This window comes from Nelumbo nucifera, chromosome 1 (genome assembly GCF_055504915.1).
Source record: "Nelumbo nucifera cultivar China Antique chromosome 1, China Antique-T2T, whole genome shotgun sequence".
NCBI lineage: Eukaryota > Viridiplantae > Streptophyta > Magnoliopsida > Proteales > Nelumbonaceae > Nelumbo > Nelumbo nucifera.
The window spans coordinates 203610906-203636494 of NC_142649.1; the positions used below are offsets into that span (position 1 = coordinate 203610906).

General features: G+C 41.8%; 1 protein-coding gene across 9 annotated transcripts in view; it reads right to left on the reverse strand.

Annotated features, from left to right (window-relative positions):
* The window catches only part of LOC104609816 (tRNA/rRNA methyltransferase (SpoU) family protein), a 119040-nt gene extending 116530 nt beyond the window's left edge, over nucleotides 1-2510 (reverse strand). For 4 of the 9 annotated variants that reach the window (XR_737327.3, XR_737326.3, XM_010276199.3 and 1 more), the window contains exons 1-4: nucleotides 2114-2507; nucleotides 1829-1925; nucleotides 974-1065; nucleotides 349-869 (exon numbers count right to left, since the gene is read on the reverse strand). Coding sequence is in view for 6 of the 9 variants with exons in the window: in XM_010276199.3 (XP_010274501.1) it covers nucleotides 349-869; nucleotides 974-1065; nucleotides 1829-1925; nucleotides 2114-2290 (887 nt within the window). In the remaining 3 variants the exon portion in view is untranslated. Of the gene's footprint in view, nucleotides 1-348; nucleotides 870-973; nucleotides 1066-1828; nucleotides 1926-2113 lie in introns of all 9 variants that reach the window. The other 5 variants (XM_010276197.3, XM_019199840.2, XM_010276198.3 and 2 more) reach the window with 4 other exon arrangements.
* Nucleotides 2511-25589: the final 23079 nt, after the last annotated feature.

Sequence of the window (25589 nt, forward strand, 5' to 3'; positions counted from 1 at the left end):
TTTTTTAGGCTAAGGCTGCACCTGTGCAGGCTGTAATTGGCAAAGCTGAAAAGCCCCTTATGCTGTGGACTCAGGTCCTGAAGCAGTTTTATGAGACCACAGCAGCCAGTTTAAAGATTATTGGGACAACATTATTGTTGATGCTTCTTACTTAGCTTTTGTTTTATATGTTTTTATGAGGGAATCTCACCCTCATAATAGTTTGGTGGTACAATATACCATTTATCAAAAAAATTAAAAAAAAAGGCTTAAATAGTACCCAACAATGTAGAAAGAGAATGTTAAGGCATGTGTATCATTAAAACAATATTTACTGATTTGTAGTTAGATCAAGTTGCATACTTCTACCTGGAAAGGACATGCTTCTTCCCATGTACTGCAATTTCAAAATGACTGTGAGAAACAAATGCCCTGAAAACAAATGGAAGGAGAAGGTGGATCGCACAGAAGCGGTGTTCAGAAGATTGTAAAAGTATTTGGATTGACATATCACATAGATGCCAAAGCAATTTTCCAGCAAAATTTCCTGCACAACACCCATTAGCCACCACTGGTTCTGATGTGTTGTGTACTGCTTGATGACTTCTTAGAGCAGAAAATAATAGTGAAGTTAAAATATGGCATGATACAGGCAATGGCAACGATCCAAAGTGAGAGAGCAGCAACTCTTTCTCTATATTCAAATAACTGAGCTTATCAGTTGACTCCAGAATAATTGATTGCATATCCCATTGAAAGATGGTTGAGTCTTCGTTTTGTAACATGCCCAGAGAATGGCCAATAGACATCAAGCAAATGGGCACCAAGGTTGCTTCCAAGACCCCCCAGGTATTTGTTTCAACCACAATAGCGAAGAGTAATTCTGCAATCTAGAATGAGATGTAAATAAAATTACAAAAGTATACAAAGCAACAATTGATCAGCAAAAAAAAAAAAAAACTAAATTTCAATATGCATCACAGCATGGATCTACCTGGTTAAGTAACTCATAATCATTAGAATATATTTTAATTACTGGAAAGAAACCTTTCCATATAAAAGATCGCAGAGAATCAGGATTAGTCCCTGCATATCAGAAAATAAATATCAGACAATGAAAGAACATTCTGAATAATCCTACTTGTTTCTGCAAAGATTAAGACAGAGACAACATTGGAGAAAGTTGACTTTACCTGTTGTCTAAGTCTTAACATTTAGGAGTAAAAAGAAGTTTGATAACAGATGAAATAGCTGAACCGAAAGATTTATTGCTTTGTCTTGTAGTGAATAAGTTATTAAATAATAATTCTTATTATTTAATTACTTTACCTACTAAAATAAAAGGATAACGCGATAAGTCATTTTCAGCCACTTCAACCAGGAAACAGCCCCTAAATAAAGGGATGGGTAATTGGGCATTACAAAGTAAACTGAGGTTGTTTAGCAGATGACCAGCGGTACAAAAAACTGAGGTGGGAGCCATCCAAATGCAATACCACTGGTGCACATTAAGAGAACGTGTTAACCGTGTTTCGTGAAGCATCCAAATAGGAACATGAGTATGGTTGAAACTCAATTGGGGGAGGGACTGAGGGAGACGGAGACAAACATATGACACGAGTGGGGGAGGAATGAAGTAGGAAACTAAAAAATGTAAATCAAAAATAGATGAAATATAATAAACAAGGAAGATAATTCATAATAGGTGGGCTGTCTTCTTAAGTGGCAGACTCATTTTACTGCACGTTCTCCCCGTGGAACATCTAGAAGTTACCGTCAGAACTTCATAATCAGAGTACGAAACATCGGAACACTCAGTTCCCAAAATGGACCAAGAACCACAACTTACCGGATTTCTTCAGAAGGTGACAGAGTGCACTCGCAAAGGACACTATGCGGCTTGAGTAAGCAGAATCCAGTTTCTCGTGCTCCTCCTTGGAATCGTCCTTTCAAACAAACCCAGATTCAATTCCCATCAATTCATTTCCAATTGAGCAACAAAAATTGGCCAAAAATATCGAAAATGGGTCGAACACTTCATATGCATGAACTTAACTTCAGTACACATTCAAAATCTTCTACGCAAAAATAATTCCTGGAACTTAAGTATTGGGAAATAACTATCAACGAGTACCTTTATAACATTCGAAAAAGCATCCAGGAGTGAGGAGAAAAGCAAGGACGGAGATAATCTAGTAGAACTTAAAATGCAATCGAGGATTGCAGGAACAGCTGTTGGAGGAACTAAGCCGAAGCTCATTGTTAGTGAATCGACAGGGGAAGACATGGAATCACCTATCGGCGTAGACATTCTTCTTATGAGATGCCGACACCGAGGCGATCAATAGTGCTGCTGATAAGTGGATGGTAGCTTTGAACGGTTTGCTCGAAATTGGTCAGGAGTCAGACATTTAGAAGCTTCAGACGCAGAGACCAGCGTAGAAAATTTGGAACAGTCGAAGGCAAACGGGCAAAGCAAGACAGAAAAAAGGAGCCCGCCAAGGTGGGCAAGTGTGGTCGTTCGTGGAGGTCGTTAGAATTTATAAACCCTAGGATACGAGTTGGGGTCGTCTCTTTTCCCTCCATAAACCGTTAGACCGTTAGGGTTGTATACGGGTTCGACCAAATCTTGTCGGATCTTTTTCAACGGATTTAAATCGAATTCGGATTGCGACCTAAAAAGAAAAGGGAAAATTCCACTGAACTTTGGGTGGTGTGAAGTTAGCATCCACACTTTCAAATGTATCACATCAAAAAGTGTCAAATTGGTCTCTATCATTAACTACCCTTCAAAATAAGGCATTGTTGTTAAATTTTCAAAAAGTGTCAAATTGTTCTCTGTTGTTAACCAACAGTTATCTATTAAAAATGTCAAAACCACCCTTCAAAAAAAGGCATTGTTCATTGTCTTCTATATTGAGATTGAACTGGTTATCTTCAAAGAAAAAGAGAGAAAAAAACATGAAATATGGTAGAGTGAAACAATAACTGAAAGCAAAGAAATAACTAGACAATAATGTGTTTCTGATCTAAAGGTAGAAGACAATGACTTCATTAGTATAGAATCTCAAACACCTCAACTGATTCAGTCTCAAGGTAAAAGATAATGAATAGTGTCTTCTTTTGAAGGGCAATTTTGACATTCTCAACAGATAACTGACATTCTGTTAATGACAATGACATGTTTGAAAGTTCGGGTACTAACTTGACACTATCCCCAAAATTCAGGATACTAAAGTATAATTTTCCCAAAAGAAAACAACAACATTAAAAATTCAGATTTAGTCCTCACTTCCCTTGGAAAAAAAAAAAACACAAAGTACCAAGATATTTTTATGTACAGTTGTACTATGTGAATGATGTGAGCACTAAAGCCGATCTCCAACATTATAATGTTCTTCTCCCTCACCCCCAAGATATTGTTTTTCCCCTTAATCACACTTTTTTTGAAATCAGATTTGGTGTTTACAAATTTGTGTGCTCATATTGTTTTCACAACCCTTTTCAGCCATGCATGGGAACATCTTCATTGTGAATCCACCTACTTTTTTATATCCACCAATCTAATACATAGAACACCATTAATCTATATGACTATATTTATACTATTACTAGTCATGATGTGCGATGCATAGGCATTGTTGTAAGGAATCAAGCTAGAGTCATATGTCATTTCTTAATTAAGACTAAATCTATCACAAGTATTATTTTTTGGTAAGTATTGTTTGATAAATTTGTTCTGAATTTTGTTAAAATTTTATTTTTAATAATATTTTATTGAGGTTGATTCAAGGTTCAAAGTATCGAAAACGTGAAGTGTATCTAAAAGGCAATTTTAAGAGGTGTATTGGGATACACCTTGGATACACGTATATCGAAGAAAAGTTAAGATACACATAGAAACATTATAAATACTGCAATAAAACATAGAAATACATCAGTATCACTAAATATATGGCTTCAATGAGGTGTTCATATATTAAATTAATATATTTTAATGGTTTATGAATAAATACATCGTAGTCAATTATAATTTCATTAAAAAAATACTAAGTATAACTTATAAATTATACTTCCTAAGTTTTAATTAAAAAACCCTACATCCATGCATTGGCATAAATTCTAAGTGAAAATATAATTAATAAATATTTCTTATATAAATAATTACTATTTATTTTTATTTTCAAAAATTGTAAAAAATAAACATTGTATAGTATATTCAAAAAATAATTATTGAAGAAGAAATTTCAATTTCTCTATGGATATGATAGATCATCCATATATCTACAATATTTTCAATTTTGTTGTGTTTGTATTGTAAAATATAATTAATTATTAATTGTTTTTATTTCTAAAATATAAAAAATATAAAAAAATGATGAAGATATTTCAGTTGCTCTATGGATGTGATAGATAATTCATAGACCTAAAACATATTAAGTATATGAAGATTAAAAAAATATGTTTTCAGTTTTTTTTATTTTATGTTTTTTTCAAATCTCTTCATGAGATTTCCATAGATCTATCCATAACACAAAAATAAAAAAAATAAAAAAATAAGTGATTTTGAACATAAGAAATGTAGACCAACATAGATTTAAACATTTTCAAGCACTTAAGCAAAAAAATCACAAGATTTTATATATGAAAAATTTGAAATAACTTACCTATTTTTGCAATATTTTTTATGAAGGAGAATTTGGCCCGACCTCCTGGTAAGGAGACACGTGGACGTAACTCTGCGTAAGCGACAACTCGACATGACCAGATCGGCACGTGGACGTGACACGTGGACGTGACTCAACACAGGTGACAACTCAGCATAAGTCAGCTCGCTACAAAGCGAGCTCGAGTATGCTAGTACCACGAACTGAAGTCACTTCGGGACGAATATACCTCAGCACAAGATCGCAATGGGATCACTTCGGCCCGAGGGCACTTTGGCATTCATGTCAGGGGCAGACCTAAGCGAGAGCTCGAGAAGCTCGCTATCAATTAGCTCGCTATCAAGCAACCCGATATCCTACAGGTAGCTCGCCTACCATTCAGATCTCCGCATGGCAACCTCGGGGAATACACCCCCGTCCCTGTACCCTTCAGGACCGTACTTTATAACGGTAACATTAGTTCACCAACTCCACGTTCTGACGAGAAGTGACAGTGTTACCGTTTGGCGGCGTTTCAACCACCTAACACACGACAGGTCCCATCATAGCAGGGATTCAGTGACCGTTCCACCTACCCACCTGAGCCACAGTGTATAAAGACCGCGCCCTCCCCAGGGCGAAGGTACGTTCTATTATCATTCTTGTGTGTGTAATCTTCACTCTCTAAGCTCTCTCACTATTATCATCTTCAAGCTCTCTACTGTCACTGTGTTCTAACTTAGCCATCGGAATATCCACGTCGGGTGAATCACCCCGGGATCTCTGGCTCGCCTCTTTCAGGAGCCCGTTCTCATCGTTGCTGATAGCCAAGTCATACCCAGCAGGGAGTAGCCGGATTACACCACATCAATTGGCGCCGTCTGTGGGAACTCTTACAAAAAGCCTTTCTATCCCCTTTCCAAGAACCTAACGAACTCAAAAAACCAGACCTATGGCTTCCTCCAGCAACGCCGGACAGTGCAGAGAAGCAAACACCTCTGGGGGCAACCTCAGCTCCCAACTGTCTGTATAGGCTAGTTCACCATACCGCTTCCCACGGGTGGGATTCCAGCACCTGCTGTGCCTTAACCATTTGAGCCTGTGAACGCCCCACTTCCCCCTGTAGTGGGTGCAACCTCCGTTGAACCGTCCGTAGTTCCCCCGGGAGTAGGACAAAGCCAACTAAGTGACCTGGTATACTGCGTACGGGCTATTCAAGCCCAAATGCAGCAGGTCCAGCATTTCTAGCAGTACCAACAACAAGTCCTGCATCACATGTACCAGCAGTAGTTCCCACCGCTACAGCAGAACCAGCAACCTACCCCGCCTCAGTGTCCAATCACTCCGAGCAAGCCTCGCCGCCAAAGCGGCCGCCCTGATCGGGAGGAGACCTCCTAGGCCTCTTCTTGCGGCAGGAGAGAAAGACAAGTCCCTCCCATTTCTCAACAAGTAAGCAAGTCGAGAGATACTCGGCTCACTAGAACCAGTCCACCACGACCTTTACGACCTGAAGGCACTCTTGCAGGAAACCGGTTTGAAGTCCTAGCTAAGGACTCCAACCAGGGCGTTTCAGTCCGTAGTAGCTGGCAGTCCAAGTCACTCCCAACCAAAGCACCATCCGACAGTGCGGAGGTTAGAAGCACCGCCGTGGAACCAGTCGAGCAACGGCGAAGGAGGCATACTAGAGCACCCATCCGACCTGAGCAGCCTAAAGGTAAAGTGGAGGTAAGCTCGGGAGTCACAAAAACTGCTCACCTCCTTTCCGTACCCTCTCCACTATCCCCTGATCTCCTGGCCTCCCCGATGCCAACGAACTTCAGGGTTCCCCCCTTGGACAAGTATGACGGGTCTTTTGACCCAAATGACCATGTAGATTCCTTTCAGTCCCAGATGCATCTCGTCGGGGCTGACGAAGCCTGCATGTGTGTCACCTTCTCCGCAACCTTCAAAGGAGTAGCCCACACTTGGTATAGAAACATTGCGCCCGGGATAGTTAAAAGCTGGGCGCAGCTCGTACAGTTGTTCACCTCGCACTTCATCACCAGTAAGAAGTGTCTGAGGTCGCAAGAGAGCTTTCTCAGTATAGTCAAGAGGGAAGGGGAGTCAATCAGAAGCTACATCAAACGCTTCAACAACACTTGTCTACTGATCCCGGACTTAGACCCAACCATGAGACTTGCAGCATCCAAAAAGGGGATCACTCACAGAGAATTTAAGTGGCATGTGGTGGCAAACAAACCCAAGGACATCACGGAGTTCCTTAAGCTCGTTGATCAGTTCATCGGGACTGAGGAAGAGATGAACCAGCGAACTGAATCCCCAGTAGAGAAAAGAAAGAGGGAGGACCACAGCTCGAACAATGGTGACGGCAAGAGAAAGAAAAGCAAGTCCCCCACTAGGGGAGGGAACATGTCATATTTCCATCCCCGAGCTCCCCCGGTTGAAAGAACGAGCTTCACACCCCTCAATGCGAAGCGAGGGAAAATCCTCATGGCAATAAAGGACGCTTCCTTTGTGAAGTGGCCACCCCGGCTGAGAAGCGACCCGACCCATAGAAATAAAAATGTATATTGTCATTTTCACAAAGACCACGGTCATAGCACCGAAAAACTGTAAAAACCTCCGCGACGAGATTGAAGAGCTCATCCGTCGCGGGTACCTGAGAAACTTTGTACAAAGAAATAATAAAGGCCAGCAACAGGTCGAGTGAACAGAGACAATTGCCTGAAGAGAGACTAGTTCGCGGGATAATCAATACGATCACTGGCGGGTCGGTTGTTGCAGGCTGTTCCATAACAGTAGGAAAGACTCTAGCCCGCGATCTAGAACATGACGAGTAGAACCCTCCAAAGCGGCCGCGAACTGAGGATCCTATATTCTTTACCGAGGATGATGCGCACGGGATTCAGTACCCCCACGACGACGCGCTGGTCATAAGAATGAAGATCAATGACTTCAAAGTCAGGCGCATCCTGGTAGATTCGGGTTGTTCGGTTGATATCCTGTTCAAAAGCACCTTCGACAAGCTACAGCTCCGGGAAAGTGACCTCCAGCCCGTAAGTACTCCTCTAGTGAGCTTCAGTGGAGAAGAAGTCAAGCCCCTCGGGTGGATTTCTTTACCCGTGGAGGTCGGCACGTGGCCCAACATCATGAGGTTTGAGCATACCTTCCTCGTAGTCGCAACACCCTCCCCGTACAATGCCATTGTGGGGTGGCCCGTCACTCACGCGCTTCGCGCGGTGGTATCTACTTACTACCTGGCCATGAAATTCCCCATGGACTTCGGGGTAGGGGTAGCTCAAGGCGACCAGCTCGAGTCGCGGAGGTGTTACGTTGCCGCTCTCAAAGGGAAAGCCAAGCTGGAGGACGACCTCGAGTTGGAACGACCTTTGGAGTACTTCAAGGAACGAGCTACGCCTACCGAAGGGATGACCCACATCCCAACCTCAGCCGAAGATCCAGCTAGAACCCTCCAAATCGGAGCCGCGATCAAAGAGCCTCTCCGCTCTCAGCTGGTAAGTTTTTTACTTAAGAATTTAGATGTGTTTGCCTGGTCCGTGGCAGAAATGCCCGGTATAGATGCTAAGGTTATAACTCACAGGTTGAACACCGATCCTTTAGTCAGGGCAGTTAGACAGAAAAAACGTAACCTAGCCTCGGAGCGCTGGAAGATAGTTGATGAGGAAGTCGGGAAACTCTTCGCAACCGATTTCATCAGGGAGGTCCACTACCCGAGCTAGGTGGCTAACCCCGTTCTGGTAAAAAAGGCCAACGGTAAATGGTGCATGTGCGTTGATTACACCAACCTAAATCGAGCTTGCCCAAAGGATTGTTTCCCTCTCCCCAAGATCAATCGTCTAGTGGACGCGACCTCAGGGCACGAGTTGCTAAGTTTCCTGGACGCATACTTGGGCTATAACCAGATCAAGATGGACCCCGTCGACGAGGAAAAAACAACATTCATAACCGAGCTAGGACTGTACTGTTACAAGGTTATGCCCTACGGACTAAAAAATGTCGGGGCAACCTTTCAAAGACTTGTCAACAAACTTTTTGAGTCGTTGATCGGCGATAAGGTTGAATGCTATGTAGATGACATGGTCGTCAAAACCAATTATCATATTGTTTAATAAGTGACTTGCAATGTGTTTTTGAAATTCTGCGCAAGTATAGTATGAAGTTGAACCCTAGTAAGTGCATCTTCGGTGTCACCTTGGATAAATTCCTGGGTTACATTGTTAACCGGCATGGAATCGAGGCAAACCCCGAAAAAAATCAAGGCTATCCTAGAAATGAAGCCACCTCGCAAGTTGAAAGAGGTTCAAAGGCTGAATGGCCGCATGGCTGCCTCAAGCCGCTTCATGTCCAAGTCAACAGATCGTTGCCTGCCCTTCTTTAAGGCAATCAAGAAAAGTAAATACTTCGAGTGGACTAAAGAGTGCCAGCTCGCCTTCGACGAGCTAAAGAAGTACCTAGTTAATATCCCGATTCTCACCCGACCCGAGGAGGGCGATATTTTAAAGTTGTACCTCTTCGCGAGTGACGAGGTAGTCAGCTCAATACTAATAAAAGAAGTAGATCGGGTCCAATGACCTATCTACTATGTGAGTAAAGTTTTGCAGGATGCGGAAACCAGGTACCCAGAGATCGAAAAGCTGGCGTACGCACTGGTCACGGCAGCTTGGAAGCTTCGCCCTTATTTCCAAGCCACACTATCGTAGTCCTCATGAAAAAACCTCTTAGATAGGTCTTACTCAAGCCCGAGGTATCTAGCAGACTGATGAAGTGGGCCATCGAACTCAGCGAATACGACCTCCAGTACGAGCCTCGGACGGCGATTAAGGCCCAAGCCTTGGCCGACTTCGTAGCAGAATGTACCTTCAGCACCGTAGCCCCCGAGCTGATAGAAATCAGATACGGAGAAGAGGCTTCAAACAGTACGGCACCGATCCTGGTTAAAGCAAAGCCAACTTGGGATGAAGAACCCTGGATCCTTCATGTGGACGGCTCGTCCAATCAACAAGGAAGCGGAGCCGGCATCGTACTACACGGACCAAGCGGGGTGAAACTGGAGTATGCACTTCAGTTTGAGTTTGCGGCATCCAACAACGAAGTAGAGTACGAAGCACTACTAGCCAGGCTCACATTGGCGAAAGAAAATACGAGTAAAGCACATCGCCATCTACAGTGACTCCCAGCTCGTGGTGAACCAGGTCACCGGAGATTACGAAGCCCGCGACCCCGCCATGGTCGCTTATTTGACCAAAGTCAGGGAAGTTCTACAAAGCTTCCACTCATACTTTATCAGGCAGATTCCAAGGTCTGAGAACGCTGAAGAGGTCCGTGCCGGTTAGCCAGCACAAGCAGCAATACCTTGAGGACCGTGCACATAAAGAACCTGCCTCGGCCCAACATTCTCAGGGGAGCAGAAGAGGTCGCTCCTGTTGCACAAACAAAACCAAGATAGATCGACCCACTCGCGAACTACCTACTTCATGGAACCCGACCTACAGATCGCAACGCAGCCAGAAGGGTAGAACGACAGACAGCCAAGTACGTCATGATAGACGGACGATTGTACCGAAGATCCTACATGCTCCCCTACTTGCGTTGTTTGCGACCTTCAGAGGCTGAGCTCGTCCTCCATGACACCCATGAAGGTCTATGTGACGGACACTTGGGGGGTAGGGCTCTCTCCCAGAAAGCGCTACGGCAAGGATACTACTAGCCCACGATGAAGAAAGACGCACTCGAGCTCGTCAAGTGTCAGAGGCACGCCAACATCCATCACCAACCTGCTGGTGACCTGAAGTACCTCACCCGCCCATGGCCCTTCGAACAGTGGGGGATCGACATCCTTGGACCATTCCCGCCAGCGACAGGGCAGAGGAAATTCTTAGTAGTAGCAGTGGATTACTTCACAAAGTGGGTAGAAGCGGAACCCCTTGCAATAATCACAGCTCGAACTGTGTAGAACTTCTTTTGGAAGAACGTAGTATGCCGCTTCAGACTGCCTCGAGTGCTCATTTTCTGACAATGGTAAGCAGTTCGAAGATATCAAGTTCCAGAACTGGTGTACGGAAATGGGGATACAACAAAACTTCACTTTGGTAGCACACCCCTAGGTGAACGGGCAGACAGAAGTCACGAATAGAGCCATACTCCACAGACTGAAAGCTCGTTTATCCCGAGCTAAGGGGTTATGTATAGAAGAGCTACCCAGCGTACTGTGGGCTTACCGAACTACCGTCAAGACCGCCACAAGAGAAACCCCCTTCAACCTCACCTATGGCACGAAAGCGGTAATCCCAGCTGAGATTGAGGTACCTACACTATGCCTGGAAGCCTATGACGAAGAAGGAAACGGTGACGAGCTCCGCACCAACCTCGACCTAGTAGAAGAAGTACAGGATCTCGCATACATCCAAACCGCAACCTACCAGCAAAAAGTAGCCCGGTATTATAACGCCCGAGTCAAGAAGTGACACTTCCGTGTTGGAGACCTGGTCCTCCGGAAAGTTATGGTACCCAAGCCCGGTATAGGTAAGCTCGGACCAAACTGGGAAGGTCCCTACTGAGTAAAGCGGATACTCGGGGAAGGTACGTACGAGCTCGTACGAGCTCGAAACCCTAGAAGAGAAGCAAGTACCTCGGGCATGGAACATCAGCAACCTAAGGCGATACTACCTTTGATTACGAATAGAAAAGGCACCAGCCTCATAAACAAGTAAGCAAGTTCTAACTCTAAGATTGTGATTTCTAAGCTCGCAATCTACTATGAGAGTACTAACTTAGCCATCGGAGCGACCTCACCAGGTTAACCACCCCGAGTCCTCTGACATTTAGTTCCTTACAGGTCTCCAAGGAGCAACTAAATGCAGGAGTGGACTACGGGTCCCTCCCAAAGCCTAAGGGCCATAAGAAGACCCTAGTTGCCACTTCGGCATGGGTGAAATCCAGGAGCAGACTATGGGTCCCTTCCAAAGCCTAAGGGCCATAAGAAGACCCCAATTGCCACTTCGGCATGGGTGAAATCCAAGAGCAGACCACGGATCCCTCCCAAAGCCTAAGGGCCACAAAATGCCGAACTGGCAAGAACCTAGGCACTGCGTAAGACCTGGTTACCTCTAACCCCTAAGGGAAAGACAGCTCGGGTATAAACCCTACGATGTCTACTCCACCCCTGTTACCCTTACTCGTTACCAAGCTCGGTAACTCAATAGTCCGGGGTAACCCGCATAACCCAAAGTAACACAATTTATACTTTCGGTTATCCTTACTCGGTAGCTCGACAGTTCGGCTAACCTATACATTAAATTGCCCAGCTCGGAGCTCACTCACACTTAGAAGTATTTTTGCACTAAGGAGTACTCAAAAAACTATATATTTCATTAAGTAGAAAAAGCTCGGATAAAAGAATGTTACTAAAACCCGAGCTCAAAGGCCCGGGAGAGTACATTCACAGTTCAAAAAGAAAAAGAAAAAGCAAGAAGCCATCACACAGAAGGGTATGCCACTTCGACCTCAGTATCACCCTCCTCCCCTGAAGAGTCGGGCTTTGCATCCGCTGCCTTGGCCACCTCGGGGTCCAGACCCATCATCATGATGCCACCAAGATCAAGATCGGGAAACTTCTGACGAACCAAGTACCGACGAAGCTTGAACCCAGAGCGATAGGAGTCCGATCCGTATTCGACCTGTAGGGCCTTGAACTCTGGGGACTCTTTAAAGCTCTCAATGGCCTTGATTCTCTCTTCCACGATGGAGGCCTCGAGGTCCGTGATCTCCCATTCAAGCCGCACCTTCTCCTCGATCAACAAGGAGATCTGCCCCTCTTGGGTCAGGATCAGCTCCTTTTGGGCCTCAACCCCCTTCTTAGCCCTGAGTACCTCGCCCCGAACAAGGTCTAGATCGCGGTGGAGCTTCTGCATCTTCTTCTGAGCATCAATGGCTTCCTTCGTACGAATCGCCGCTTGGCAGGCCAACGCGTGACCAGCAGAGTTAGCCTACCAACAAGAAAGCCGAGATCAGTCAGCAAAAAAAAAAAAAAACAGAGAGAGAAAGGAAGAAGAGAAGAGAAAGGCAGAATGCTTACCACCATACTGTGGCTGGAAACCATTCCTAGAAGGTGTTCACACAGTATCCCCCAACGATACTTGAACCATAAACTGAACTAGATCTGAACCAAAAGGAGTAGGAGAGGATTATACCTGATATGGAGAAATAGTATCCCCCAACGAAGGTGTTCACGCCCAAGGAAGGATCCAAAAACTGCTCCCACTAAAGATGGCGCAGGGCAGGATGGAGCAGAATCAGCAGTGTTCTTCTCCAAAAACTCTGTCCTTCGAAAGAAACAACAGGATGGCACGTGAGCACAGCTTCCTATCAATTCTTTCTCAAAGAACTGATGTCAAGATCGAATCTTGACTTCTCCCACAACTGGAGATCGAACTGGCAAACATGGCGGCAAGAACAAGGAGGCGGCAAGAAAGAATTCTGCAGGGTTGCTTAATTCTTTCTTCTGTGATTTCAGCTCTGAAGAGGACCTGATTATGTGTCTCCTGAAGGCTGCCGCCCCCTCCTTCTTTTGTTAACCTAAAAGATCAACTCCTAATCCAATTAGGAGCTACTTATCCAAATCATATTTGGATCAACCCTCTCTTTAGGTGATAAGAATAAACCCTTATCTTATCTACAGATTAGATTAGCTTTCTCCTAATCTCATTAGGAGGTTTCTAGATCTAAATCACATTCAGATGTAGACTCTCTGAGTGAATAGGATCAAGACCCTATCCTATTTGCTAATCCATCTCAGAATTTGCCCCATAATTGACTAATTAAATAGCCCAGTTCGAAATGGGCTTTAGGCCCACTAAGCTTACGTGCTCACTTAACCTTCCTAACTGCTGACCAGTTGGGCTTCCTTGTATGGTGTGGGACCCAAGAATTGATCTACACATCAGCCACATGGGTTCGGCCCAGCCTTTGTTATAAGGCCTGGCCGAATACACTGTTATGGATAGTGCACCCCCTGAAACCCATCAAATGGGCTCTATGGGCCCAACACATACCCTAAGTGGTGCCTGGGCCAAGCCATCTTGTAACACCCAGGGACTGTGGACAGATGAAAGATTAGCCCATCAGATATTACCCTCAATGGTCTTACACATAACCTCTCAGCCCATAATGATCATACACTGCCCGATAGAGAGGACCTCTCCCTCGGCTGCAAGGAACAGTGTTGCACTCTCTACTTCTATGGATCCCAGGAATTAAAACCTTCTTGCAAACATTTTAGAAACCATAATATACATACTTTTATATCTCATATAAAATATACTTTGCAAAACAAATCTCAATGGTTGAAATCGGCTGCCGGAAGTCTTGGTTTCCATCAGTGAGAGTGCATCCCCGATCATTACCTTTGTCCGACAAAGGGGCTGATCGTGTCACTATGATCACCCACTCAGATGAATTCTCAAACTGTCCCAACATACCTAGGTTTTGACCCCCACTAAGGATCTCACTGATTGGTACATCAAAGACAGCGCAATCCGACACCTAGTGTAGTATCTTAATCGAGTCTAGGGGTCGGGTGTAACTTTCCAGTTTTGCCCATCAATCTCCGAGGTCCAGGGCAATACTAGAAATCTGGTCCAGTTCAAAGATTCGATTAATCCTACACTGTATGTGCCTAGGGTCTCACCATGGCAGCTGAGACAGGCCACCCAACCGACTTGGTGGCACCACAGTGTCAACCTTATCAGGATAGGTCTCCCCAGACCGACCCACTGGCTTTGAACATTGTAAACTAACACGAGTTTCATTAAGTGTCCAGTTTAAGGGTATTACATAGAAACATACCAAGGGAACATGAATCAAATATGCACTTTTATTCATTTACAATAAACTCATAAAGTACGTCATTTTGATTGAAGCTAAGGGCATACAAAACTGTCTAACAGAGGAAGCCAAGCTCCGCCCCAGACTTGAGCGTCCCTCTCGCCTTCAGGCCCAGTCTAACATCGGGAACCTGGATTGTCGGCCTCCAATGGGTTGGGAAAGGCCACCCCTCAGGGTTACAGACCACGAAATAACCCCATTTCTAGGCTGGGATCCTGTTGGGGAGTGCGTGCAATAGCTTGTACCCCGGGCGAGGGGACAGGTAGTAGGTTCTCTTATGCTCGGGGAGAGCACAGGAAGAGTTTTTCTTGATAGACAAAATAGTGGAAAAAGTGTCAAGGTCAAGGGGAAGATAGTACTCGTAAAAAAGCGAAATGGTCCTTACCACGTTACGGATGAAGTTCGGGTGTAACTGGTCTATGGTAATGTCAAAAGACTTAAGGACCTCTACGATTAAGGGGTGCAAAGGAAGGCGAAGACCAGCCACGAGCTGCTCTTCGAAAATCACGATCTCGTTATGATCGTGTTCCTAAGGGATGTTACCTGAAGGGAGACTGTAGGAGAATTCTCTCGGAAGGTTGTACTGGCAAACTAAGGTCTGAACCAGTCCAAAGTCATTGTTGAAGGACCGAAGTTGTCTGGAACCCGACCTTGGTGAGAAGTGGATGCTTGGCTACCCGAGGCCTCTCTAGCCTCCCAGGGTGCTTGTACCTCGGGGAGGCCACGGACTGCCTCTAAACCCACAATAGCCCTGTCTCGGCTATCGACCTGGGCCGAGGTACCCACCTCGGCCTCATCAAAAGACTATCGAAACTTGAAGAAGACATGGAACTAAATGGAACTGAAATGAAAAGCGAAGGGAGACTCACCAAAGAGAGACGACCTGATTAGGAAGAAGTGACGAACTGAAAAACCCGAGCTAAAGAAGCAAGCACGACCTCAGATCGAAGACTAATAAGCTTGTGGCGAAGGAAATGAGTCTCGGGACTCACTATTTATAGCCACTGTGCTAGAGAAGCAATAGTTAAGATTAAAGCAATCCGATGGCTCCTGAGAAAACCGGTTGCACGACCCTCGAGATCCGAGATGGATGAATGGCATATGTTTATAGGGTTTAATGCTGTGCACGAGGGATGTTTCCCTTTCCTTATATGATTGGTCATTGTTAATGGTGGTACTCCACCTTGTCTGACAGACATACATTTGTCTTCATAGACAAAAAGTAAATGTACTACATATGTAAAGTTTTAGCTGTGCACTTTGTTGACTTGTTCTTAGCTGCCCAATCCCTGACAAGTGAGACACCCAAGCTCTGACATGTGGTTCAAACCTATGGTGCAAACCATGGTTCAGCCATATGGTTCAAAAACATCGGGTAGAACTATGGTTGAGACAATGGTTCAGACATGTGTTTTAAACCAATGGTTCAGAACCATGGTCTGACCATGTATGTTATATTGGATTTTATAGTGTATTATATAATTTATTGTATTTATTTGCATATGTATACTATTTTCATCCACCACGGTGGCACATTCATTGATTTACCACCACAAATCTACTGCGGGGGTGATGTTACTGTGTGCAACAATGTTGGTGGTGATTTACTTTCATACATTGAGATAGTTGACATGTTGAAGGACTTGGGATACACCGGTCATTGTCAAGTATGTTACAAAAAGCCAAGATACAACATTAATGATGGACTGGTCATGGTTAACAATGACAAGAATGTGTTGTACATGAAGCACACAATAGTCATGAGGGTAATGAGATGCACAACATTTAGGAGGGTAATGAGGCCAACTCTTCAAGGCCTAGGACATATGAGTATGATGACATTAACATCCCTTTCGATGGAGCAGATATTGGTGATGATGGAGAATACAATAATGATCATGATGATCAGTCCACACCACTAGAGGATGATGTTAGTGGTCTTAATGAAGCACAAAATGATCAGATTAACGAACCACGTCATCGTTTTTTGAAGAAACAAATGTTCTTGGGCCAAAGTTAAATGATTATCATCAGCTGGAAGAGTTGCTTAGTCCACATGCCTCAGATGGTGAGAGAGGTGCATTGTACGAGTCATTTATACCAGAGAGGTAGATAGATTCAGCCAACTTGTTGGTGGGGATGAGATTTGCTAATCCAACTACATTTAGGCTATGTTTGGTTTGAAGGAAAATGTAGGGAAAGGTAGGAAAACCTTTACAAACCTTGTATTGGTTTCCCTGTCTTTCCCTTCCTTTCCTTGCCTTTTCCTTCAAACCAAACATAGCCTTAGGGAAGCCCTCGTTAACTTTGCCATCAAATATGGCATACAGTTTTATTATGTGAAGAATAATAAAGAGAAGGTCACGAAAGTTTGGAAGCAGAAGTGTGGCTAGAGGATTCATGCATCTTGGATGCAAGATCGGGAGTCTTTCCAAATCAAAACTTTCAGTGACAAGTGTGAGTGTACACGAGCACTAAGGAATGACAAAATGTCATTGACATGGCTAGCCAATAAATATAAGAACACGTTTATTGATGATCCTGGCTAGAAAGCCCTTGCTTTATGTAATGAGGCTCTAAGGGATTTTCGAGTTGATATTAGTAAGCGGTTGACTTATAGAGGTAAGAGAAAGGCAATTTTCCAGATTGAGGGGATACATAGTGAATAGTACAAGAGGTTGGCTAGTTACTGCCATGCCTTGTTGAATTCAAATCCGAGTAGCATTGTGAAGATTGGTATCAAGGAGGGGGTCCCTAGATAATTTGATAGGATGTTTATTTATTTTAATGCAATGAAAGCTGGCTTTTTGGAAGGTTGTCGTCCATCCATAGGGCTTGATGGCTGCCACATCAAGCCACCTAACTTTGGCCATATCTTCTCGACCGTTGCTTTAGATGGGAATAACTGCATATTCCCAATTGCATTTGTTGTAATTGAATATGAGGGCAGGGAGTCGTGGACTTGGTTTTTGACTTTGTTGTTTGATGCAATTGGAGGACCAGGGGAGCATGGTTGAACCTTTATTTTTGATAGGTATAAGGTATTATATTAGTACATTTATGTATTTTACATTTTATATGTGCATTATATAATAATATTCTTAGTTGGGTTTATGTGTTATGCTGCAGGGACTTGTGGAAACTTTTGAGAGCTTGTTGTCGAGTACTGAGTATCACTTTTGTATAAGGCATATGTGTGCCAACTTTAAACTTCTTTTCAAGGGGAAGGATTTAAGGGACTATTTATGGGGTGCTGCTAGTTCATACACATATGCCGAGTTTGACTAGTACATGGATAAAATGAAAGAATTGAACAAATATGCTCATGATTGGTTAAAAAGTGTGTCCCCAACATTGTGGTCCAGATCAGCCTTTGGACCAAGAGCCCACAGTGATGACATTTGTAATAACTTCTCGGAGTCATTCAACAAATGGATATTAGATGCTCGTGACAAGCTTATTATTACATTGGTGGGGACTATCAGGAGGCAGTTGATGACTTTAGTCCAGACAAGACATCAACAACTCACAAATGACAATGGACCTATTTGCCCCAATGTTAGGAAGAAGATACAGTGGCTTGAAGAACATGCCCGTGACTATTTTCCTATATATGTTGGGATGTCCACATTTGAAGTGACCTATTTCGATAGGAAAGCAGTTGTAAATCTTGAGAGGAGAACTTGTTCATGCCGGCGGTGGGCACTCACAGGGATACCATGTGCACATGCAGTTTCTAGCATAAAGATGCTGAAAGAGTGTGTAGACAATTATGTTGATCCCATTTACACCACTCAAAGATGTATCCATGCCTATAACAACATAATTGTCCCAATCCCGAATGAGTCTTAGTGGCCCATTGTACATCAACCAGCACCTATCACCCCACCTTCCATTAGGCCACAACCAGGAAGGCCAAGGAAATTAAGGAGGAAGGGCCCGATGAATTGATAAGTGTATACAGTGTGACACAGAGGGGTAGATTTATGACATGTTCTAGATGTGCGTAGATAGGACCTAACATTAGAGGTTACAAGGGCTGACATCAGAGAAATTCTGAGATTAGGGCTGATGATATTATGGGTGGGGGTCAGGCATCAAATATAGGCTCATCACAAACATTATCATCATTGAGGGCACAAAGACAACCTCGGGGCAGAACCACTAGTACGAGGGGTAGATGATCGACATGCAGAGGTGGGTCATCAAACTAGAGGGGTGGACCATCATCTTATAGTGGTCTATCAATTGTTGAAATTCCTCACCAAATTAGTTCTCTGCAACTACCATGACCCTAAGTGCCAAATATAGTTGTTGATTTTTATTCCTAGGTTGTATGGTCTCTACTTTACTCTCATTACAATTGTATGCCAATTATGAGCCAAGAGTTTGGAGACAAACATTAACTAACCTTGGTGTATAATTGTAGGAGAGCTTTAACATGGATGGTGGTCCTCTTACGCAGTAATGTGGTTTTGCTTGTAAGGAGTGAATGATACAAAGGTGGGAGAGAGGTGGAGAGAGAGGGGAGAGTGGAGAGAGAGAGTAGAGGGAGGGGGAATGGAGAAAGGTGGAGGGGAGAAATTTGATCAGATACAAAGGTGGGAGAGAGGGGAGAGAGAGGGAGAGAGAGAGAGAGATGAGAGATAGAGTAGAGGGAGGTGAAGAGAGAGAGGGGGAGGGGAAATCTGGTATGATCAGATTTCTGATAAAGTAATCAAAAATTTGATCAAACATAGAGGTGGGAGAAAGGGGGAGAGAGAGAGGGAGAGAGAAATGGGGAGCGATAGAGAGAGAGGAGAGAGGAGAGAGGGATGAGAGAGAGAGTTGGGAAGGGAGAGGGGGAGGGGAAATTTGGTTTGATCAGATTTATGATCAACTGATAAGACATAGAGGTGGGAGAGAGAGGAGAGAGGGGGAAGGGAGAGAGAGAGATGAGAGGAGGGAAATCTGTCTCTTTCTCTCCTCTCTCTCTCTCCCACCTCTATGCCTGATCAGATTTCCCTTCCCCCTCCCCCTCTCTCTCTCCCCTCTCCCCCACCTTTGTGTCAGGAGAGATAGGGGAGAGAGAGAAGAGAGGAGAGAGAGGAGGAAGGGAGACAAGGGAGGGGAAATATGGTCTGATCAGATTTCTGATCAAGGCGTAGAGGTGGAAGGGAGAGGGGGAGGGGAAATCTGAAGGGAAATCTGTCTCTCTCTCTCCTCTCTCTCTCTCTCTCCCACCTCTATGCCTGATCAGATTTCCCTTCCCCCTCCCTCTCTCTCTCTCCCCTCTCCCCCACCTTTGTGTCAGGAGAGATAGGGGAGAGAGAGAAGAGAGGAGAGAGAGGAAGGGAGACAAGGGAGGGGAAATCTGGTCTGATCAGATTTCTGATCAAGGCGTAGAGGTGGAAGGGAGAGGGGGAGGGGAAATCTGATCAGATTTCCCTCTCTCTCCTCTCTCTCTCCCACCTCTATGCCTGATCAAGTTTCCCCTCCCCCTCTCTCCCTTTCCCCTCCCTCTCTCTCCCCCCTCTATATCTGATCAAACTTATGATCAATTGATAAAAAATCTGATTAGATCAGATTTCCCCTCTCCCCTCTTTCCCTTCCCCCTCCCTTTCCTCTCCCTCACTATCTCCCCCCTCTCTCCCCCCTTTGTATCTGATCGGACTAGATTTCCCCCCCTCTCTCTTTATCTCCTCTCTATCTTCCCCCTCTCTCCCACCTCTGTATCTAATCATATTTCTGATCAGAGAGATAGGGAGGTGAGAGAGAGAGGGAGAGGGAGTGCTTTGTGCTATGATAAGTTTTTTAGAAAAATGATCAGATATGGGGAGAGAGAGAGGGTAAATGCATGTATTATCAATGCTGATATCTTGAGAAATAGTCGTTAATGTGAATCCTATTCTTGCAATAGGTCTGCTTGTTTGAGTTTATTGAACTTAATGCTTGTATGATTTTGTTGAAATGCATATGGTCAAATAATGACTTGTTCTATTAATGATGAAGGGGACTATTGGCTGGACATTGATGTACATGGGCTTCTAACCATAAAGCTACCACAGAAAGGAGAATTAAACCCCATTTGCAATTGTAGTTTATGGTTTTTTTCGTTCTTTTGTTTTTTGAATGGTGGATGTGGGAGTAATGTTTTATAGGTTTTGTGATATGAAGTTGGGATGTCTGTGTTAATATGATAACCACAATATTTAGACGGATGGTGGAAGAACTATTGTTTATTTTTTCTTCCACTTTTTTGTAAATGGTGATGTGATGACTTTACAAGAATGCTAATGTTGAATGGGTTTGGTCCCCTTGTTTGTATATAGTGCAAGAATGCTAATGTTGATCACTTTACAATATTTTTCATATTAATGAAGGGTTATTTGTATAAGGTAACTTGTTGTAGGGTCCCTACTATTGATAGGCAATCCTTCATCACTTTATTAGGGACCAACAATTGGATCTCACGTGCAAGGTTGGTCATCCCATTCTAATGGAGATCGTGCAAAAAATTGGAATATGGTCATAAGCCTTCTTGATTCCCTTGGTCCAAGAGCAAAACCTTGGAATGAAGTGCATGAGTTCTAACCTCCTATTCATGTCCCCTGTGTTTTTAGACAAAAAAAACTCTTTGACAATGAATGAGAACCAATGGAACTAGTGTCATCCTCAGGAGTCCCAACATAAACCATTAGGTCCTCAGTATATTTATATATTAATATGTTCACTATTATTGGACACTAACCATTGATGCCTCAGTTCTGTCGCCATTGGAACATCACTAATTAGTTGATTAACTTGAATACAATGGCAAAAAGAACAACAATTGTAATAGAGTTACTAAATTCTATTAACCCTTTTCCATCCACAAAGGGATCAAGTTCCAAACTACAATTTCATTGGGATACAGTTCATTAACTACTATTTATACATATAACTCTAATTCTTGTACAAATACATGCCAAAAAATACAGCAATTAACACAATGAGTAAGATCATCATGGCCTTTAACCATTCAGTAACTATTTCTTGGGAGGACTCCATAGCCTTAATACGGCAGTCAAAACCAGCTACCAGTTCATGAAGCTCTACAATGCAGTTCTCCAGATGATTTGTTGTTGAATTGCCTTCATTAGAAAAATGGGAACTGTCCATTGAAAGAAATTGCATGGCGGAGGTACACTTCCCTAAATACAATAAAATGAAAAAAGTCAGCATCTCATCACAGTAATTAATCTGAATACAAACAAATGCCCTTAATTGCTTACAAGATTAATTGGGCAGCTATAAAATATCCTATTCAGATTATAACTTGTACCCGAATGACAACCCTCCTTCCACATTTACAATCTTTTGGCTTGTATTTAAGGTACTTAACATGTTGACTATGATTTGTGGACTGAGAAGATGGCATCCCTGCAAACCAAAACATAAAAACCACCAAAATATTCTATGAAACATGCAATTATAATCAAAAAATTCGAAATGATACAAACTAGACAAAATATTCTTTAACTTTTCTTGAGAAAACAAACTTTCACTAACTAATGTACCATATTAATTAGTTCTGGTATGATAAAGATTTTGGTACGGGAATTTTTCTTGTTCTTTTATCTCTCAAATTCCATGGGAATTTCTAGCTGGACAATGTACCAATGGCCAACACTCAATCATTAGAAAACTGAACCATTTCATGTTCATTCATCTCTCAAACACCACAAAACCATTTCATGTTCATTCATCTCTCAAACACCAAAAGTTGCAAAATCAAACATTTTGATCAATAATTACAAAACCGAACCAAAATTAATGGAATTTTCCCTGAATCATAACACATGCTTTTGGGTTATTTTGCGACAAAGAAACAATAGAACATTTTTAGATCAGAATTGTGCGCGGTTCTGGAGTGGAGTCTGTATGAAAACTCAATCGGAGCTGTGCGTAGTTATAGGTGAACAGATTTTGGGGGAGACAAATGTTAGGGGTAAATCTTACCACCTTTCTTCGCCGTTCCTTAAGGGGCTGCACGTGAACAACCGAGTTCAACTGAGTTTGAAGAGAAAGGGATGGAATGGGCATGCACGAAATGAAGAGAAAGGGGATGGAACGATCGGAGTTGAGTGAAGCGTGCTTGGAATGAAGAGTGGGAGTTAATGTTGGGTAAAATGGTCGGAGTTGAGTGAAGTCTCCTTTCCTCTCTTGTTCGCTCAACCCAGATTGAAGAGAAAGGGGATTGGGGAAATAGGAAAGGGAAAGGATAAAACGGTCCAATTTTTTTCATGAAGGTTAGTTTTGGTATTACAAAAATATTTAACTCGCACCTGATATCACGTGATGGTTCTGACTGACGGTGAGCTAACGTCGGGTACTAAATTGTCACAAAATGAAAGTTCGAGTACTAGATTGTCGTGTTTTAAAGTTTGGGTACCAAATTGGCACTCGACCTAAAGTACATGGTACCTATCGGGAATTTTCCCAATCCTATATTTAAGTTATTTTGCACTAATAAATGTTATTCGTTAGATTTATTTTTAATACTTGTAACAATATAAACCCATGTATTTTGAAACTTACTCATAAACAAAACCATTATCTCATCGAAGTGGTGACTAAGCAACTCAATTCAACTCAACCATCCGAATTAAATTGATTAACCCATGAACTCATAGCTAGATAATAAAAGTTTTAAAATATGAATAAATATAGAAAATTAAAAAAAAAAAGAAAAAATTGGACATATTTATGACATTTTTATTAATAAAATTAAAAAATAAGGGTAATAAACATAAATTATTTTTATTGATGACAAAAATGAAATACATAATATAGATCCAACTAAAAATGAAATTATTTTCATGTTTGGTGGAGATTAATAGTTATACTTTAGGTCAAATGCGTTGACTTTTAATGTCATAATCAAATAATAAAAGATAAAAACACAAAAATGCATAAATTTTGCAAAAAAAGGGCACATGTATAATATCATATATTTGTCGTATTAAACAAAAAGTGCGACATATTAGAATATTTTTATCCACATCGAAAGATAAAAAATTATAGAAAAAATGAACACATCTATAATTCATATTTTGTAATTAAAATGTGAATCTGATTATAATATTGTAACATTTATTGGTTTTAATATAAAATTTATATACTTATATTTAAAATTATAAAAAATATATATTTATAAATTATATCATATATGAGTTTATATATAATAAATTCAATATGTTATACTTATATTATTTTATTATATATAAAAAGTTGAAACGTAATTAACTTTTTATTTTTTATTTTATAAATGAATGCGAAGTCAAATTAAAACCAAATCCAATTGGATTCAAATGCATAGTTTTCAAAAGTCAGATTAGATTTGGATGCTAGTTTTCAATATTTAGTTTGGATTTGGATTTTGCTCCACCCAATCTGAATCCGATTCATTTATATCCTTACAAGCAGGGGGCTCTCTCATATACAACATACATTCAAAAGTCTAACCTTATGGGGTATGATATGAGCAAGTTTAAATCTTGTTATCTCTGTATTTAAGGTATGTTTTTCTCACAAATAAATTCCATTAATTAAATATATATCCAATACTTTTAATAATATAAACTCATTCAAATAATGACCCAAAAACAAAGACTTCTTCTGTACATGTGGCACGTAAGCAATTCAACTATACAAGTCAAATGGGTCAACCCATGATGCCATAATTAAATAATATATATATAAACAAAAAAATACATAAATTTTGTACAAAATTTTGATACATTATTATTGTTGAGAGATATATTGTATTTGGGGACTTGTATGTATTTATGGAAGAAAAAGGGGCTAATGTGTAATTTTGACATATTTTGGTCTTTTGTTTATTTAAGCTAGTGGTTGTATGAGGTTAGGGTTTGGGAAAGAGTGAGAATGAGTGTGTATGTGTTTGTGTGTGTGTGTGAGAGAGAGATAGAGAGAGAGAGAGAGAGAGAGAGAGAGAGAGTTGTATTCCTTGTTCTCATGGATATTTTTTTCTCTCATACCGTGGATGTAGGCTACCAAGCCGAACCACGCTAAATATTGGTTTTTCTCTATTTTTTCTTCTTGATTTGCTAGTTTATATGTTAGTTGGCAATTACCATTATCATCATCTAAAATTGTCACGTGCGAAGCACACACATTTACTAGTATAAATAAAGGGATTGAATGGATGTTGTCTCCTTATTCATTTTTTTTTTCTAGATTTCCATCTCAACAAATTTGCATATCCACGATTATAATTCAAGGAGATTTGCCCAACTTTAGTCTATTGTTGGGATTTACTAAATAATTATTTATTAGTTTCTTAATAATATTTCATCGAACTTGAAGCTTGTGGAAAAAATATTTTTTAATAATATTTCTTCCAAGAATATTTTTTGATAATTATTTATATAAACCCTAAAGGTATATAAAATGTAAAAGACAAATATGTCATTGTTGTTCATTAAATTTTCAAAACTTACCATTTGGATAATATAACCAAGGTTTTAAAAATTGACCCGAAAATGAGACCGCTTTGACCACTAGTTTCTAAGTCAACGATTTAGTCACCCAGGTTAAATGGGAAGAAAAAAAGGAAAGAAAAGAAAAAATAAGAGGAAAATAAAGAAAGAACAAAGGAAGGAAGGAAGAAGGTGGTTCAACGATGATGATGACAAAGGCGGTAACACAGCAACGACAACCGTATATCTGATCCCATATCTCAGATATCGCGCAGATCTCTTAGTTTCCCTCCAACTCGCTCTCTCCCTCTCAACTATTTAATCGTAGTGATATGAGATGTGAGATATCATTTCAATCGCTTCCCCATCTGTCAATCTCCTCTCTATTATGCTCCCTTAAAAAAATTAAATAACATTTTATTAAAACATGAGCCACTGTCTGGGTCGAACAATCTAACGGTTTGACGGCTCAGGTTCGTGGTTTTCTTGACTAATTCAATGTTTTTTTTTCAAAATGAAAAAATAGCAATTCACTTTAAAATTGGACTCAGAGATATGACTGTTTCCAAGTCAAACGGTTCGATTGTCCACTCAAGTC